Here is a 15,380-nt window from a genome sequence, read left to right on the forward strand (position 1 = left end):
ATACTTCCCTAAACAGTGTGGTTTAAGGAAGGAAGCTAGGATATTCTTCTTTATGCAAAAGAACAATTCTGGGCAAAGGGGTGGATACGTGCTGGAGACACATAAGATTCCTCCTTCAGAGAAGAATGGGAATTGGAGGTCAGTTGGACACATTTTTAAAAATCTCTATATTTGGAGTCAATCAAGAGAATTTCATATCTAAAAATATTAAGAATTACCCAAGATTGAATGAAGGAGCTTTTTTTAAAAAAATGATTTTTTAAAAACTCTATCTCTATTAACCAACAGAACCTAGAACATTTTTGCAGGTCTGTTTTCATCTGCTGCAAACACAGAAACCATATGATATCCAGGAATGTAGGTGAACGTTATTAGGGAATATCCACAACTAATTCCTATGACATAAAATAAATTAGAAAAGAGTTTCTAAACTATAGCTAGTTCCACTCCCATAATCTATCTTGTTTAACAATAAAACCTTGCTGCTAAAGCATATGCCATCTTTACTCAATTCAGCAACATTCACATATATGTTTCGTGTTCATCAGGAACAAACAATTAGTAACAAATGAAAGAGATCATTACATCAAGTGCCCTTTTAGATCACCCCAATTAAAACTTTAGTTTAGCTGTATTTTAATTCTAAGATACCAAATTCTAATTTTCTGCTCTGGTTGCTCTTGTTGACTTATCTTTGAAAAATGTACTCTCAGTACGACGTCTAGAGATTATTTAGCAAGATGCCAGTGTTGGCACCACTTAATGTGTTGATTGGTTGTATTATCAGTAGCTATTTAAAATAAATTACTATTAAACTATTATTGTTCTTGGCTGACAAAACACAATATTTTGGTGTTCTTTAAATATGCAACGATCATTATGAATAAACATGGTGAATAATGCTAAACTGTAATACCAAATTGGGTAATTTTATATCAAGCATCCTTATAAAAAATGAAGTTGCTAAAAGCACATTACATTTCTATTCTGTTTCCTTTTGTTTCAGTTGCTGCTAATGGAGCTAATGGCAATACATTACCTATTCTTGCTGATTATGTCTGAAAAATATTAGCTTTTTGGATCCAAGATCCTCTAGGGACTACTCCTAAGCTCTAAGAAGTGAAGTTCCATTTGTAGACATTAAATCAGTGCACATCACTAGATTCCAATGTGAACAAAAATCTGCACTAGAGCCAAATTGATGCCTATGCAAACCAAGTGTTATTGCCAGTGACAGCTCTACTGCAAACATACTGAAAACCTATTAAATACCTGCCTGTGTCTGTGGCTGAGGCAGCCGTGGGCTGGGAAATGGAATACTGAATGAAAGTTCATGATATTTTCAAATGATTAGGAGACTTTCAATGATAATGGTCATTTTATTTTTGTGAAAAATCCTGCATATTCTCCAGGTGGGTCATTTGTGAAATACCACAATAACTATTTTCTATTACCTGTACAATTTGAGTCATGTTCTGTGGCTGGATATTAAGCCAATAGGCTACTAATGACATATGGAACACAGTAAAATTTAGAGTGTTAAGGAAATGAAAGTATTTCCCATAAGGGAAGATTGGTTGATGTGATTTGTTAGTTGGATAATGATAATCACACTAAATATTCAAGGTCTTGATTCATTTAGAATATAATTATATTAGAGTAAAAAGGAAATAAAAAGCATATATTTGATTGGCTTCCAAATTTTTATCATAAGGCTAACATGAGAATTAAAATTCTCAAATGTTCTGCTTCCTAAGATTATTTTCCCTTCAACTGAATATATATGTGAAAATTTCCCTAATAAAACATTGCATTTTTCATTTGAATAGATAAAAATGGTAATTGGAGGAAGGAATCCTTACACCCCCTTCCTATTCCTGGCAAAATTCCTTGTTTAGGATAGTCACAGCCTCATCAACTTAAAAAGGGAGGAAATGTGTGGGGGTAGGGCTTCTGTCTCAAACTATTTCAGACTGTTATTTGTAATTTATTATAATTTACTGCTGCTTTGTATTTCAGTCATTCTTCTGTGTGTCTGTTTTCTGATGATTAGAATGTGAGCAACGTGAGGGAAGGACGTACTGATTATCTTGTACTTACTTCAGCGCTTATCATAGTTCAAAATATAGCAAATACTTAATCAAAATTAAAGCTATCTATGATCAAAAGGAGATAGATAACCAGGTTCAATTTCTATTCATGGTATCTTCCTTCCTAAACAAAAAAAAACCTGGACAATGTTATATAGTATACATGTATAATTAATAGTTTAGGAGGCAGGCTCAAAATTGCTCAAAAGCAGATCCTTTCAAATAGTGAGAAAATGGCAACAGGCTAATACTCATTTTCAAAGTAAGCCGATGACAGATTTCTTAACAGTGCAGTTCTTTTAATTTTTACTTTCATGCAAAGCAAATACATTGGCAATCACTAAGATCTGCTGTAATCATTTGCGATCTGCTCAAAGAACGTCCTATAACCTATGCAATATTCAGACCCTTGACCATACAAATGCTGGTTTTTGCATGGCATTCTAATGACACAGGAATCAACGTAATTTACAACTGCCAACTGAAAGTATTAATGATCTAATGCTATTATCAATCAGTCAATTTATTGAGTGCTTATCATGTGCAGATAACTTTACTAAGCATTCAGGAGACTACAATAAAATAGAGTTGGTAGATACATACTTCCCTCTTTATCAAAATGACCCACCATTTTGATATTCCCAGGGTGGCCACAGGAAGATCAGGTAATCATACTGGTATAGTGGAAAGATTATGGATGGGCCTGGGATTCAGAAGACTGGGTTCTAGTCCTGGGTGTGCCACTGCCTGCTATGTGACCTTGGGCAAGTCACTTAACTTCTCTGTACCTCAGTTTCTTCATCTGGAAATTGGATATTCAATATCTGTTCTTCTTCCTACTCAGACTGTGAGCCTCAAGTGGGACAGGGACTGTGTCAGACCTGATTGACTTGTACTTATCCCAGAACTTAGAACAGTGATTGACACATAGGAGGTTCTTAACAAACACCATAATAAAAAAATCCTGCTTCTTCATATCTAAACTGTGAGCCACATGGGACAGGGATCGTGTCTAAATTAATAACCTTGTATTCATTCTCTTCAATTCATTCACTTGCATTTATTGAACACTTTCTGTATGCAGTGCACTGCACTAAGTGCTTGGGAAAATACAGTGCAACAATACATAGACACATTCCCACAGACCACAATATGCTTACAGTCTGGGGGGGAGATACACTTCAATACAAATAAATACATTTCAGATATGTATATAAGTGCAGTGGGACTGGGAAGGGGGAAGAACAAAGGGAGTGAGTCAGGGTGATGCAAAAGGGAGTGGGAGAAGAAGAAAAGAGGGGGGCCTAGTCTGGGAAGGTCTCTTGGAGGAGATGTGCCTTGGATCTACCCCACTACTTAGAACAGTACTTCATACAGAGTAACCGCTTAACAAACTACCATAATTGTTCTTTAACAAAAGGTAAATGGAAACAGGAATGGAGGCTAGAAAATCCAAAATGTTATGTATCAAGTGAATTTGCCTGGAAAGCTAACTCTTTAGCAGAAGTAGTAGTACACCGTTCCAGAGTTGTTATCCCTATCTTCAGGATGCTCTGCCTCAAGCATTGCTAGATGTATTACATGCAGGTCCAATTAAAATCCACCAAAATTATGTTGTCCATTTGTAGAAATTCAGGATAAGTTTCTTACAGAAAAAAATGTGTGAATCTGCATCCAGGGTGTCACTATATTTTATATTCAGGTGACATTCCACTAGAATTTACAGAAGAGCATTATAAGGTAGATTAATTCCATCACCTGATAAAGTGGATTTTGGATGTGATTTCATATTAGTCATATTTCAAGATGACTATTATTTATATTAAGATGAAAATCCTGACTTTTATATTAATTTTTGCTTATGTTGCAGTTATTTTCATGTACACAAAAATGCATTTATATAATAAAACTATTCTTTAGAACACAAAAGTGTACTACCCATAAAATCTTACCCCTCAAATAATTGTCAAGTTCTTAAATTGAGATCACTTAATCTACTAGTAGGATGACACTTCCAACTGGGATAAATATGCAATTAGGACTGATAAATATTTCCTCCTAGAAAGTAAGGAACACCGGTACACCCTCATTGAAACTGCAGAGGATTTTAAGCAAGGCAAAATGTAATTACCCAAATTAAAATCCAGATAAGCAAGCACATTCATATTTTATGGTCACTAGGGCAGGCCCTCATCTGTCTGAACAGGAACATGAATACTCCTTGAACACTTGAACTTGAACTTGCACTTAATCACTTTGGGAGACCTCAGTTAATGACTAAAGAGTTTAAGCTCACATTTTATTGAAAAATGAACTTTTATTAACCATAAACAGAAATTCTTATTCTTCTGATTACATGGAAACAGGCATCTAAGTCTGTAAGGACTTTTCCTTGCACTAAAATAACTTTTGAACAGAAACATATAGTTTCACTACAAACATTTTACCCAGTTATATTCTAGGAAGACAAATGCACTGTTTTCTTCAGAAACATTTCCTTGGCCAGAAATGTTTTCAAAATTCAATTTAAGTCTGGATGTTTCTGGTACTGTAGTAAATTTTTTTATATCAGTTTGTCAAAGGAGGAAAATGTTTTCACAACATTTTTTACCCATTAAGACTAATGGGGGGAAGCGCCCTCTGGTGAAAATAACTGAAAAAGTTTTCACACTATGTTGTAGTTGATAATATGGATTCAAATACTTTCTCTGTCAATAAAAACTTGCACATCAGATACTTTCTTTAAAAAAAATTCATATTTCTCAAGACAGTTTGTTTTCTACGACATAGCTAGAGTGAAAAGCACCTCGTGTATTAGTGCTGGTTGCTTTTTCTTGATGTCATTGATGTCTCAGATTGGGTCCTGCTTAGCTTTGGTAGCATAGTAAGAGACAGAGTATTTGTGAAAGGATTTGTGACTACTTCAATTGATGAAATCTAGAAATGTTGTACGTTATGAGAATAAGTTAAAGCTCCAAGCTGCTTTGAAGATGTGTTTTTATTTAATGATAACTACACACATGAAGTTAGATGTAGAGTTCTGAATAAATGTTTTATAGTTTGGGACATTTGCAAGTTATGTTCTTTTTTTCTAGATTGATCCGAGCTAAAGAAATACCTATTGTCCAAAACTGTTTCAGTGACAGAATATATTCACACACAATACTCAGCTACGAATGTCAATATAAAGTTTGAAAAAAGTGATCAAAAAGAGGAGCCTGTTCGTAAATTTGCTTTACAAAATCTTCTTGAAGTTTGTCATCATGGTAATATTCCAAATGTCTCATTAACAAATAAGTAGTAATATGTAGTGATTACAGAGGTCAAGGATTATATTTCTGTAAATGGAAAGGACAGAATCACAGTAGGAGTATAATGAAAATGACATCGTAGAAAAGGGAGCCCTCAAAGTAGCATGATGTAACAACAGAAGGACTCTTCTGCACTCCCATTTTGCTATTTTTCCAGATATTTCCAGTGGGCATAATAGCCATCTGCTGACCACATGAATACTACTTGTGTGGGCGAAATCAAATTATAACTTCGCTTATCCCAAACACATATTTTATCTGGCCCTATGTTATATGTTATTGTAAACCATTCTGTACTGTACATAGAATATACATCCTGAGTAGTGAATAGGAAATCTGCATGAAATTTTGTAATGTTCTTTGAAGTCTATCCTTTGAAAGGCTGTGTTAGCTAAAATAAGCATAAATGGAAAAAAAAAATATTTTTGTGAAACTCTTTAGTCTAGACATATTTAAAATACACAGACTATTTTCCCCCTCAAAGTCTAGGAGTTTTAAACAACTAAGTATTTACTAAGACAGTTTTCTTTTTTTTTTTTTTTGCCTGCCAAAGAAGTTGAAACATTCGGCTACATCTATCTAATTAGGCTGTAATAAAAAGCACATTAAAACAGAATGATTTCATCCCAAAAAAACCCTTTATGGTTTAATAAACAATCTATATTTTAACTACTAAATTTGATTTTATAAATTCATTTGATTTTGCAACCCCTTTAAAATTGAAATTGCTTTAAGAGGTTTCCATGAATTAGTTTATCTGAATAATCAGAGGAGCTGATTAAGATGGAATAGTTATAGTAACTTAGATAAATCTGCAACTGCTCTTCTGTAGTACTTTAAGATAGACTGTAGAAAAGCCTACCTGGATGTTAGTCAGTAGGGTCTCTATGGAGGACAATCCATCAGGGAATAGAAAAGGAGATGGAAAACCTGGAGGAAGCGGTTGCCCATGCCCAGTTAGAGAAAGTTTGTCAAGGCTGTCTCTGGCGGTTGGTGTGGAGAGCGGGGTCTCATCTGTATGTGATTGAAACAAAAATATAGAACAAGTTACGCTTGTCTGTTTTTATTAGACCTCAGTAATGGCTTCCCTAGTGGTTTCCAGAACATTTATTGCAAATTGGTTCCTGCTATCAGGAGAAAATGCTTTCTGCTGAATTTTCTTTAATGAAAAAGCTGTGGAGATACAACAAGATAACATTAATGAGTAACTTTATAAGCCTTTTAAATGCAGTCTCTAATGAGACTGAGTTTACAGTGCCATAGAATCTTTTTAAAACAAATATTATCTCACATATACTTGTGATAATATATTCAGCCTGACTTTATGGGCACCTTCCCAATTATCTCATTTTAGTTTGTGTTCTATTTGGATTGACAACAGAATACATTTCGAATATGAGAAGTATTTTGCATAGGAGGAAGCTTTCCATTCAATTAACCCTTCCTCATATCAGAAGAGTAAAATATGACCTTAGATGTCTTCAAAGGAAAGTAAAATATGTGAAAATAAATGGGGAAAAGAATAAATTCTTACTATTTAAATCTACTCCAAACAAAAATTGAAATGTTCAGAATGGCTGAAGTCAAAGACCTAATTTGTTTGAATTTGGTTATTTTTCAACAACTGACCTTCAACTTCATACTCATATGCTAGTAATAACAACTTTAGCTTTAATGGCATAACAGATTGAAATGAAAGGCAACAGAGGAAGGGTTGTAAGATAAAGTCCCAATAATGAACTGAAGCAAATAAAATGAAGAAGTAATTAAAACAATTTAGCCTTCATGTAAATGATCACATATTTTCAACCAAGTAAGCAATTTTCATTCTAAGATAGCACAGTAAAATTGTTTTGATAGTTAATCAGTTTGCCTAATTATAAGAGTGAAGAGTTACTTTTTCCATTTTTCTTACTAATTAAACTTTGCTGAAGATTCATATGTGAAACATGGAAGTACTGGCAGAATTTAGTCTGAAGATTTTTGTTTTTACCAGTTTGGTCTTTTAGTTTTACATTTTTTTTTTTCAATTCTAGGAAAATTAATCAATCACTACTCAACACTATTAGGATTTCCCAAATTATGATGGAAGTGGCAAAAAGCACTACTTCTCTAAGGAGCCCTTAAAGCATACCACTCTTAGAAACAGCATGGCTCAGTGGAAAGAGCCTGGGCTTTGGAGTCAGAAGTCATGGGTTCGAATCCCAGCTCTGCCACTTGTCAGCTGGGTGACTGTGGGCAAGTCACTTAACTTCTCTGGGCCTCAGTTACCTCATCTGTAAAATGGGGATTAAAACTGTGAGCCCCACGTGGAACAACCTGATTCCCCTATGTCTACCCCAGCGCTAGAACAGTGCTCTGCACATAGTAAGCGCTTAACAAATACCATCATTATTATTATTATTATTATTATTAACAAATACCAACATTATTATTATAAGGCAGAATAAATCATGTCTAGCTCCTTGCTGACTTCAAGAAAAGGCAGAAGAAAAGATATTCTGAAGGAAAGAAACATGCATGATCTAGGATTCTATCTTAGCTTCATGCCACTCCATCTGAAAATGCAATGACAAATGATGAAAGGCAACAAAAGCTAGGAGGGGGAGTCATTGATGGGCAGAAAGATGTGAGAACAACTACTTCCCATTTACTGGATGATTTATTATTACCACCACCACTACTAATAATGATAATAATACTTATGGTATTTGGTAAGCACTTACTCTATGACAATACTGGAGTAGATATAGGATAATCAGGCCAGACCCAGTCCCTGCCCTATATGGGGCACATGGTTTAAGAGGGAAGAGAATTTAATCTGAGGCACAGAAAAGTTAAGTGACTTGTCCAAGGTCAAACCACAGTCAAACGGCAGAGCCAGACCTGGGCTCTTTCCTCTAGGCCCTGCTGATTCTCATCTCTCATGATCTTAATCTGCCAATAAGCAAGGTAAAATGAAGATTTCAGTGGAGGAGCCTTTAACTGATGTGTGGATGATTGCTTTGAGTAACATTTTCCGTGGATGCTCTGAACTTTGTAGATTTTTATCTTTAAATCTATCATTACTATCATCATTTGGTGATTATCATCTCATTACTATCATCTTTTATTCCTCTCATTCTCTTCCTCTTCCTCCTCCTAATTTTTCTACACTTTCTAATGATGATTTGAGTGGTATGTGTGTCACTGTGCTGGGAATTGACTGTAGATCACCTTTCGACGTGAGACTAAATGGACATAGTTTGAGGGAATATAATGAATGTTAGTTAATCCACAGTAATATTTATTGAGAGCCTACTGTTTGCAGGATACAGTGCTTAATGTTTAGTAGTACAAGAGTAAAATTAGCAGATTGCCCTCAAAAAAAAATCTACAATCCAGCAAGGAAGACAAACATTCATTCAATAGTATTTATTGAGTGCTTAGTATGTGCAGAGCACTGTACTAAGCTCTTAGGAATGTACAAATCGGCAACAGCAAGAGAAAGTCCCTGCCCACTGACGGGTTTACAGTCTAATCTAATCAAACACTAATATAAACAATGGGGTAGGAAGAAACAATAGCATGAGTACCATGGTGGTGGTGGGGTTGGAGTTAGATGAGTACTCAAGTGATTAGGTGATGCAAGTACAGATGTGGGAAATGTTGGAGAATTCAGGAGTGGGAATATGAGAGAGTAATCAGGGAAGGCCTCCAGGAGAGGAAGAGATTTTGAAGATGGGGAGAGTAGTAGTCTACAGGAAGGGGTAATTCCAGGTTGAAAAGAGGGCATATGCAAAATGTAGGAAACAAGAGAAAAATGAGATACAGTGGCTAGTTGGCTAGTACTTTTATGTATACAGTTTAAGTTGTCATGAGGATTAATATCCTTTCCATATTTTACCTCAGGGAGTTATAATATTTCCCATTTACTCTTCAATGGTTTAAGCACTTCACAGTTCTAAGGCAAATGGTATCACGAATGAGTAATCTTAACTCTTTCTTTCAAACCCCATTTACAGGGTGTTACCAAATCCCCATTCACAACTCACAACATTTATGGAATCAATACTTCCTCCTCTTTCCCCTTCAAATGTCCATGACCTCTTGCTCCTTCCCCTTTCACATCCAGCAAAACATTATTCTCGCCAACTTCAAAGCCCTCTGAAATTACATCTCCTCCAGGAGGTCTCCTAATTAATTCCTATTCTCCCCACTTTATATCTCCCCAGCTGCCACTTCAGCACATCCACATGTGGCTCACAGCCTAAGTGGCAGGGAAAAGAGTATTATTACAGATGAAGAAACTGAGGCACAGAGAAATTAAGTAACTTGCCCAGGGTCTTACAGCAGGCAGAGATATGTCTACCAACTCTTCCAAATGCTTAGTAGAGTGCTCTGCATACAGTAAGCACTCAATAAATACAATTGATTGATTGGAAAGGCTGGCTTCCTGTCTTTTGTTCTGTTCACTTGGCTACATTAGTACATACCTGTGAGGTAAGGTAGAAGGATTATATGCTTACTCTCTTCAACAGGGCATGATTTATGGATTGAAAAATACAATATCAGAAACAATTTTCAGAAGATATGGGGAATGGTGTTCGGTCTCATATGGATGGGAGAAGGTTCCAGACAGGTGAAGGGGAATGAGAGACTGCAAGAGAGAGGTGAGTTAGGCACAGTGAGTAGGTAGGTGTTAGAAGATTGAAAGGTGGGTGCTGGGTTGTGGTGGGTGGACTGCCATGATCAGTACAAGGGGGGAAAGCTGGTTTAATCAATCAATCAATTGTTGTTGTATTCTCTTCATTTTTATGTATATTTTATTTTTATTTGTAGATTTTTATATAAGGTCCATATCTAATTTCCATCTGTATATTTTTTCCCAGTATTTAGTACTGCCCTCTGTGCCTACAATGAGGCAGCAATAGGGAAGCAGCGTGGTTCGATGGAAAGAGCACAGATTTTGGAGTCAGAGGTCATGGGTTCAAATCCTGGCTCGGACGTTTGTCAGCTATGTGACTTTGGGCGAGTCACTTAACTTCTCGGTGCCTCAGTTACCTCATCTGTAAAATGGGGATTAAGACTGTGAGCCCCACGTGGGACAACCTGATTCCCTTGTGTCTACCCCAGCGCTTAGAACAGTGCTTGGCACATAGTAAGCGCTTAACAAATACCAACATTAACATTACAATGAACACTTAATAAATACTATTACTACTACTACAAAACAATGGAGTAAGTTGATGCCCATAGGAAGCTTACAATCTACTGGACTCAGACAGGCGGACAGGTAGGACAAATAGTAGAGTATAAGAATATGTACCTAACTGCTGTGAGACTGAGGTGAGTACCAAAGTTATTGAGTGCCTGACAGCCAATAGTGAGGAATTTCTGCAGGAAAAGATGGGCTACAGAAACATATGAAGCTCATGCCATTGGTGGTTATGTATTTTGCTTAGATACAAAAATTCAACTAATTGATGTTGGACAGGGTGCAAGAACGAGTTGGAGAGGTCAATATCAAGCTCAAGAGGGCACATATTCCCATGTCTTCCTTAAGTACACTCCTTTAAAAGTGATGGATCGTAAGCATGCTCAGGAGCTCAAAGCACAATTTATGATTGAGATAGAAATCACACCTGGGCCTTCTACACGCTTTGGTAAACTCACAAACTATTACAAATAAACAAAATTCCTTAGAGTTGTAAAAAACAATGTTCTGAGTCTGTATATTCACAGGTAAGTAAGGTTATCAGTCAGTGTTCCCACACATATGGGGAGAGACAGCAAGATCCAACCATGGCTCCTGAATTTAAAATTTACAGGTGACTTCAGGAAATGTTGGCCTTTGACTTCTGAGACGTGCAGTTCCCAGGTACTTGCTGCTTCAAGTTTCTCACATTCACCTCAGTTCTTAATTTCCACTCCAATAGGAGCCTGACCTAACCAGTCTCTGACAACCATTCTCTCACTTTTGATTGAGGCATTTTTGTTATTTTCTCTGCCTTCCGCATTCAAATGTAAAGTCCTGGGGACCTGGGATTAGACTTTCAATTCCATTGATATTTCTCATATTTCTAGTCTAGGGTAACTTATTTTAACATGTACATTGTGATGCCCCTAGGGTTTCATTTGCCTACTAAGGGCTTTTCCAACAGCAGTTTTGCAAATCAGTGCTCAACTATCTGAATACCATTTTGATGACCATAAATGGCTAGAGATTACTCCACCTATTATTTCAAGTGTGCTGGATTTTGAGTTGTCCTAGTATTTCACAGTGCCTCTCCAGCAGTAATAGCAGTTGTTCATTAGCATTACACAAAGAATTTCATGAAATTCATTGCTATCATAGTATTCCTGGTAACAGTGAACCTTAAACAGTTTCTACGAAGTTTAGGTACAATGCTAATGAACTGCTGATTCCTTGATGGAGAAGCACAATGTAATCTTAAGTGTGGTGCCTGAGGTAGCAAGTGAAATGATAGCCAGCTTGAAAATAGCTTTAGAATTATTTTATGTTGGATTTTATTAGATTACTCTAAAAATTCTTGACTTAATTCTAGTGATACAAACTGCATGGCCCTTTTTATTCAATAATATTCATCCAACTATAATTGACCAAATATGCATACTATCAGGAACCTAAACCCCTCTCCTACCCAGAAATTGTCAAGGAAAACCATATATAAAACAAATACAAAATTTTCACTAGATATGAAAATGTATTCTGACATGTAGATTCCTATTTGAAATGATATTTATCCATTAATTAAAAGATAAAAATTACAAACTCCTAGTGAATAACTTTATGAAGACAATAGTTTGTGCAAGATGATAATTTCATATGAAATTATTTATTTCTTGAAACTTCGAAGAAATGTGTTAAATCTTGGGCCTCGTTGACAAATCGCAAGACCTAGGATGACTATGCATTCTCAATAAGTAGATGATTTTTAAAATGAGTTTACTCAGATATTTCCTATTTTCTGTCACCTATGTATCAGCACTTAATCAGTCGATCAATCAATGGTTTTGATTGAGCATTTACTGTGTGTATAGAGCACTCTATTAGTAGTTGGGAGAGTTCAAGATAGTTAAAAAGTGAATCCCTGCTCTTAGGGAACTTAGTTTTCTGTACTTCTTCTTGGGAAGCCATGCCTGCAACAAATTCCCACCCATGGGACTGTCCCCTACACTTCATTTGCTCCCAGATAGTCAATATCATAAGGGTTAGAGGTAGAGGTGAAGGGAAATAGAAAACAGCTTGGGACCATCAATCAATGGTATTTATTAGTGCTTACCATGTGGAGAACACTGTACACATACAGAATTGGTAGACAAGATCCCTACCCATGAGCTTACAGTCTAGCAGGAGACAGCCACACTAAAAATAATTACAGATAGACCCACCTCCAACATTTTGATCCCTTTCTTACATTGTCTCTCTTTCTCCACCCTGAAATTGGTCCTTGCAGATCATCAAGAGGATCATCGAGTGATCATCAAGAGGACGGGCCAGGGAGACAGAGGATGTGGGTTCTAATCAGCTGTGTGTCCTTGGACAAATCACTTATTTCTCTGTTCCTCAGTTACTTCATCTATAAAATGGGGAATATGAATGTGAGCCCCATGTGTGACAGGCACTTTGTCCAACCTGATTATTTTGTATCTATCGCAGTGCTTAGAACAGTGAACATAGAAAGCACTTAACAAATACCATAATAATTACTATTATTATTGTTACTATCCTTGGGTACTTAATATCACCATGGATTGTCCTGACAATCCTTTTGCTGCCTGCTTTATATTACTCCTCCACTCCACTGATGTCCTGCTCCACCCCAGTTCACCCACTCACCAATTTGGACACATACTTGATCTCATCATCTCTAGACATTGCACAGTCTTTACCCCACCAACTCTGAAATCCATCTATCTGACCGCAGTCTCCTCACCTTCCTTCTCTCCCACACACTGCACCCCCCAAATCTGTGCTGTTCCCCTAAAGAGACCTCTAATTTTTTGACCCCATCCAATATTCTCAATGCATCTTGTCCCATTTAGCATCCATACCTTCCCATGATGGCCAAATTGATGCCCTCAACACCATCCTCTCTTCTGAACTCAGGTCACTCACTCCCCTATCCCTTCGTTGATCTCATACTGCTAACTTCACACCCTGGATCACCTCCACATTCTGCGTGTTTCACTCTTGTGCATGAGCTGCAAAGCGTTGATAGTGGAAATATCAGGCCAATCTTGCCCACTTCAAGTTTATCCTTACATGGTTTCTCCTATGCCCCCCAAAAAGTATTTCTCCAGCTTATTGACACCTATGCCCACTGACCTCGTTTTCCAGATGTTTAACTCTCTCCTAAAACTCCATGTCTCTTTACTACCACAATTCTTGCCCTTAATGACTTGGCCACAAACTTTTATTAAGAAAATCAAAACTTTCAGAGTTATATGCCCCAAATATCCCCTGTTCCTCCTCAGTTCCTCCCTCTTCCTACTCCTCCCATCTTTTCCAGCAGTCTCTCAAGAGACAATTTCCTGCCTTCTCTCAAAATTCTATCCCCTTTATCTACGTATCTGACCCCATATCTTCGTACCTTATCGAAACAATTTCCTCCCTTCTTACCTCATGTCCTCTCCCTCATCGTCAGCTACATTATCTTTTAGCAAAGGGTAAGTCTACTTATTCCACAAGCCTACTGTCTTTTCTAATATTTTATATTTAGTTAGCATATTGTAATTTTTAAAAAGTCAATTAATGAAATAATATGCATATATTACATTATATGTATATGTACATAAATATATGCTATTACATGAACCAAAGTGAAATGGAGGACTGATAAATTATCTGGTTGATTTATCATATATTGAAAGCTCAACTGGATAATTCAGGCCCCCAAATCCTCTTTGTGATCTTAATTATCCAGTTTGACTACGTGGAACTTATCATCCAGGTAATTGCCCAATCCTCCATTTCACTTGTTCTGTGCAGACATGACCAATGAGCCAGATATTACTAGTGAATTAATTATTCCCTCAGAGTGATTTTGGTTTGGGGCAAATTCTATTGCCTTTGCAAAGTCTTTAGGAACAATCAAATTATACTGCAGTAGCATGAGAGAATTAAAGACATTTTACTAACTTCTCCTATGGATGACCTTATCACTTGATCAACAGAATAATTTTCAAATTATTTTAAAAATCCAGGGTAGTTAAATGTAGATTTCCCCTAGAGGAATAGTATAAGCCAAAGCATGAATCTATTTTTTAATAAGTAAAATATTGAAATTTTTGGTGTGGTTAGTATAACATATTACTTGATATTAGGGTTTTTTTAAGTTATGAGCATTTAAAAGACAGGAAAACAGTGTGAAGCCTTATGTAGAGTGAGTTGCCATTTCAGTTTTTATTAATCTTTCATTTATCACTTAGCTTCACTGAATTTTATCAACAGTTTCAAAATTATGGAGAATGATTTCTCCTTAGGGAATTTTCAATTAATGGTATTTATTGATTGCTTAGTTCTTTCAGAGGACTGTACTAAGCACTTGTGAGAGTATAGTACAACAGAGCTATAGTCACATTCCCTGACAGACATTAACATAAATAATTTATGGTAAATGCATAAGTGCTGTGGGGCATCTGTCTCTTACTGTAAAATACATTCCTTCATTTTGTCTCCATATTCTCCCACATGTGAGGGTAAAATCCTAAAAGACAAGTACAGATGTTGGGGATAATATTTAATTTCCTGGTGCCCAGACCTATGTATACTAGTGCCTAAATACGTATAAATGATGCGGACAATAATAATCACTTGACTAGATGTTGGAACGTTATTAGGTGGTGTGACTTTTTGCTGTAGTAGGAATAATAATAATAATATTTTTGGTATTTGTTAAGCTCTTACTATGTGCCAAGCACTGTTCTAAGCACTGGGTAGATAAAAGCTAATCAAGTTGTCCCACGTGGGGCT

At 36.4% G+C, this 15,380-nt stretch overlaps 1 protein-coding gene across 1 annotated transcript in view; it reads right to left on the reverse strand.

Moving 5' to 3' along the window:
* DACH1 (dachshund family transcription factor 1) overlaps positions 1-15,380 on the reverse strand; it is a 487,154-nt gene that overhangs the window by 43,637 nt on the left and 428,137 nt on the right. The window contains 1 exon segment of the mRNA XM_029055520.1: positions 6,264-6,415. Coding sequence (XP_028911353.1) covers positions 6,264-6,415 — 152 coding nt within the window.

This window comes from Ornithorhynchus anatinus, chromosome 2 (genome assembly GCF_004115215.2).
Source record: "Ornithorhynchus anatinus isolate Pmale09 chromosome 2, mOrnAna1.pri.v4, whole genome shotgun sequence".
Lineage (NCBI taxonomy): Eukaryota > Metazoa > Chordata > Mammalia > Monotremata > Ornithorhynchidae > Ornithorhynchus > Ornithorhynchus anatinus.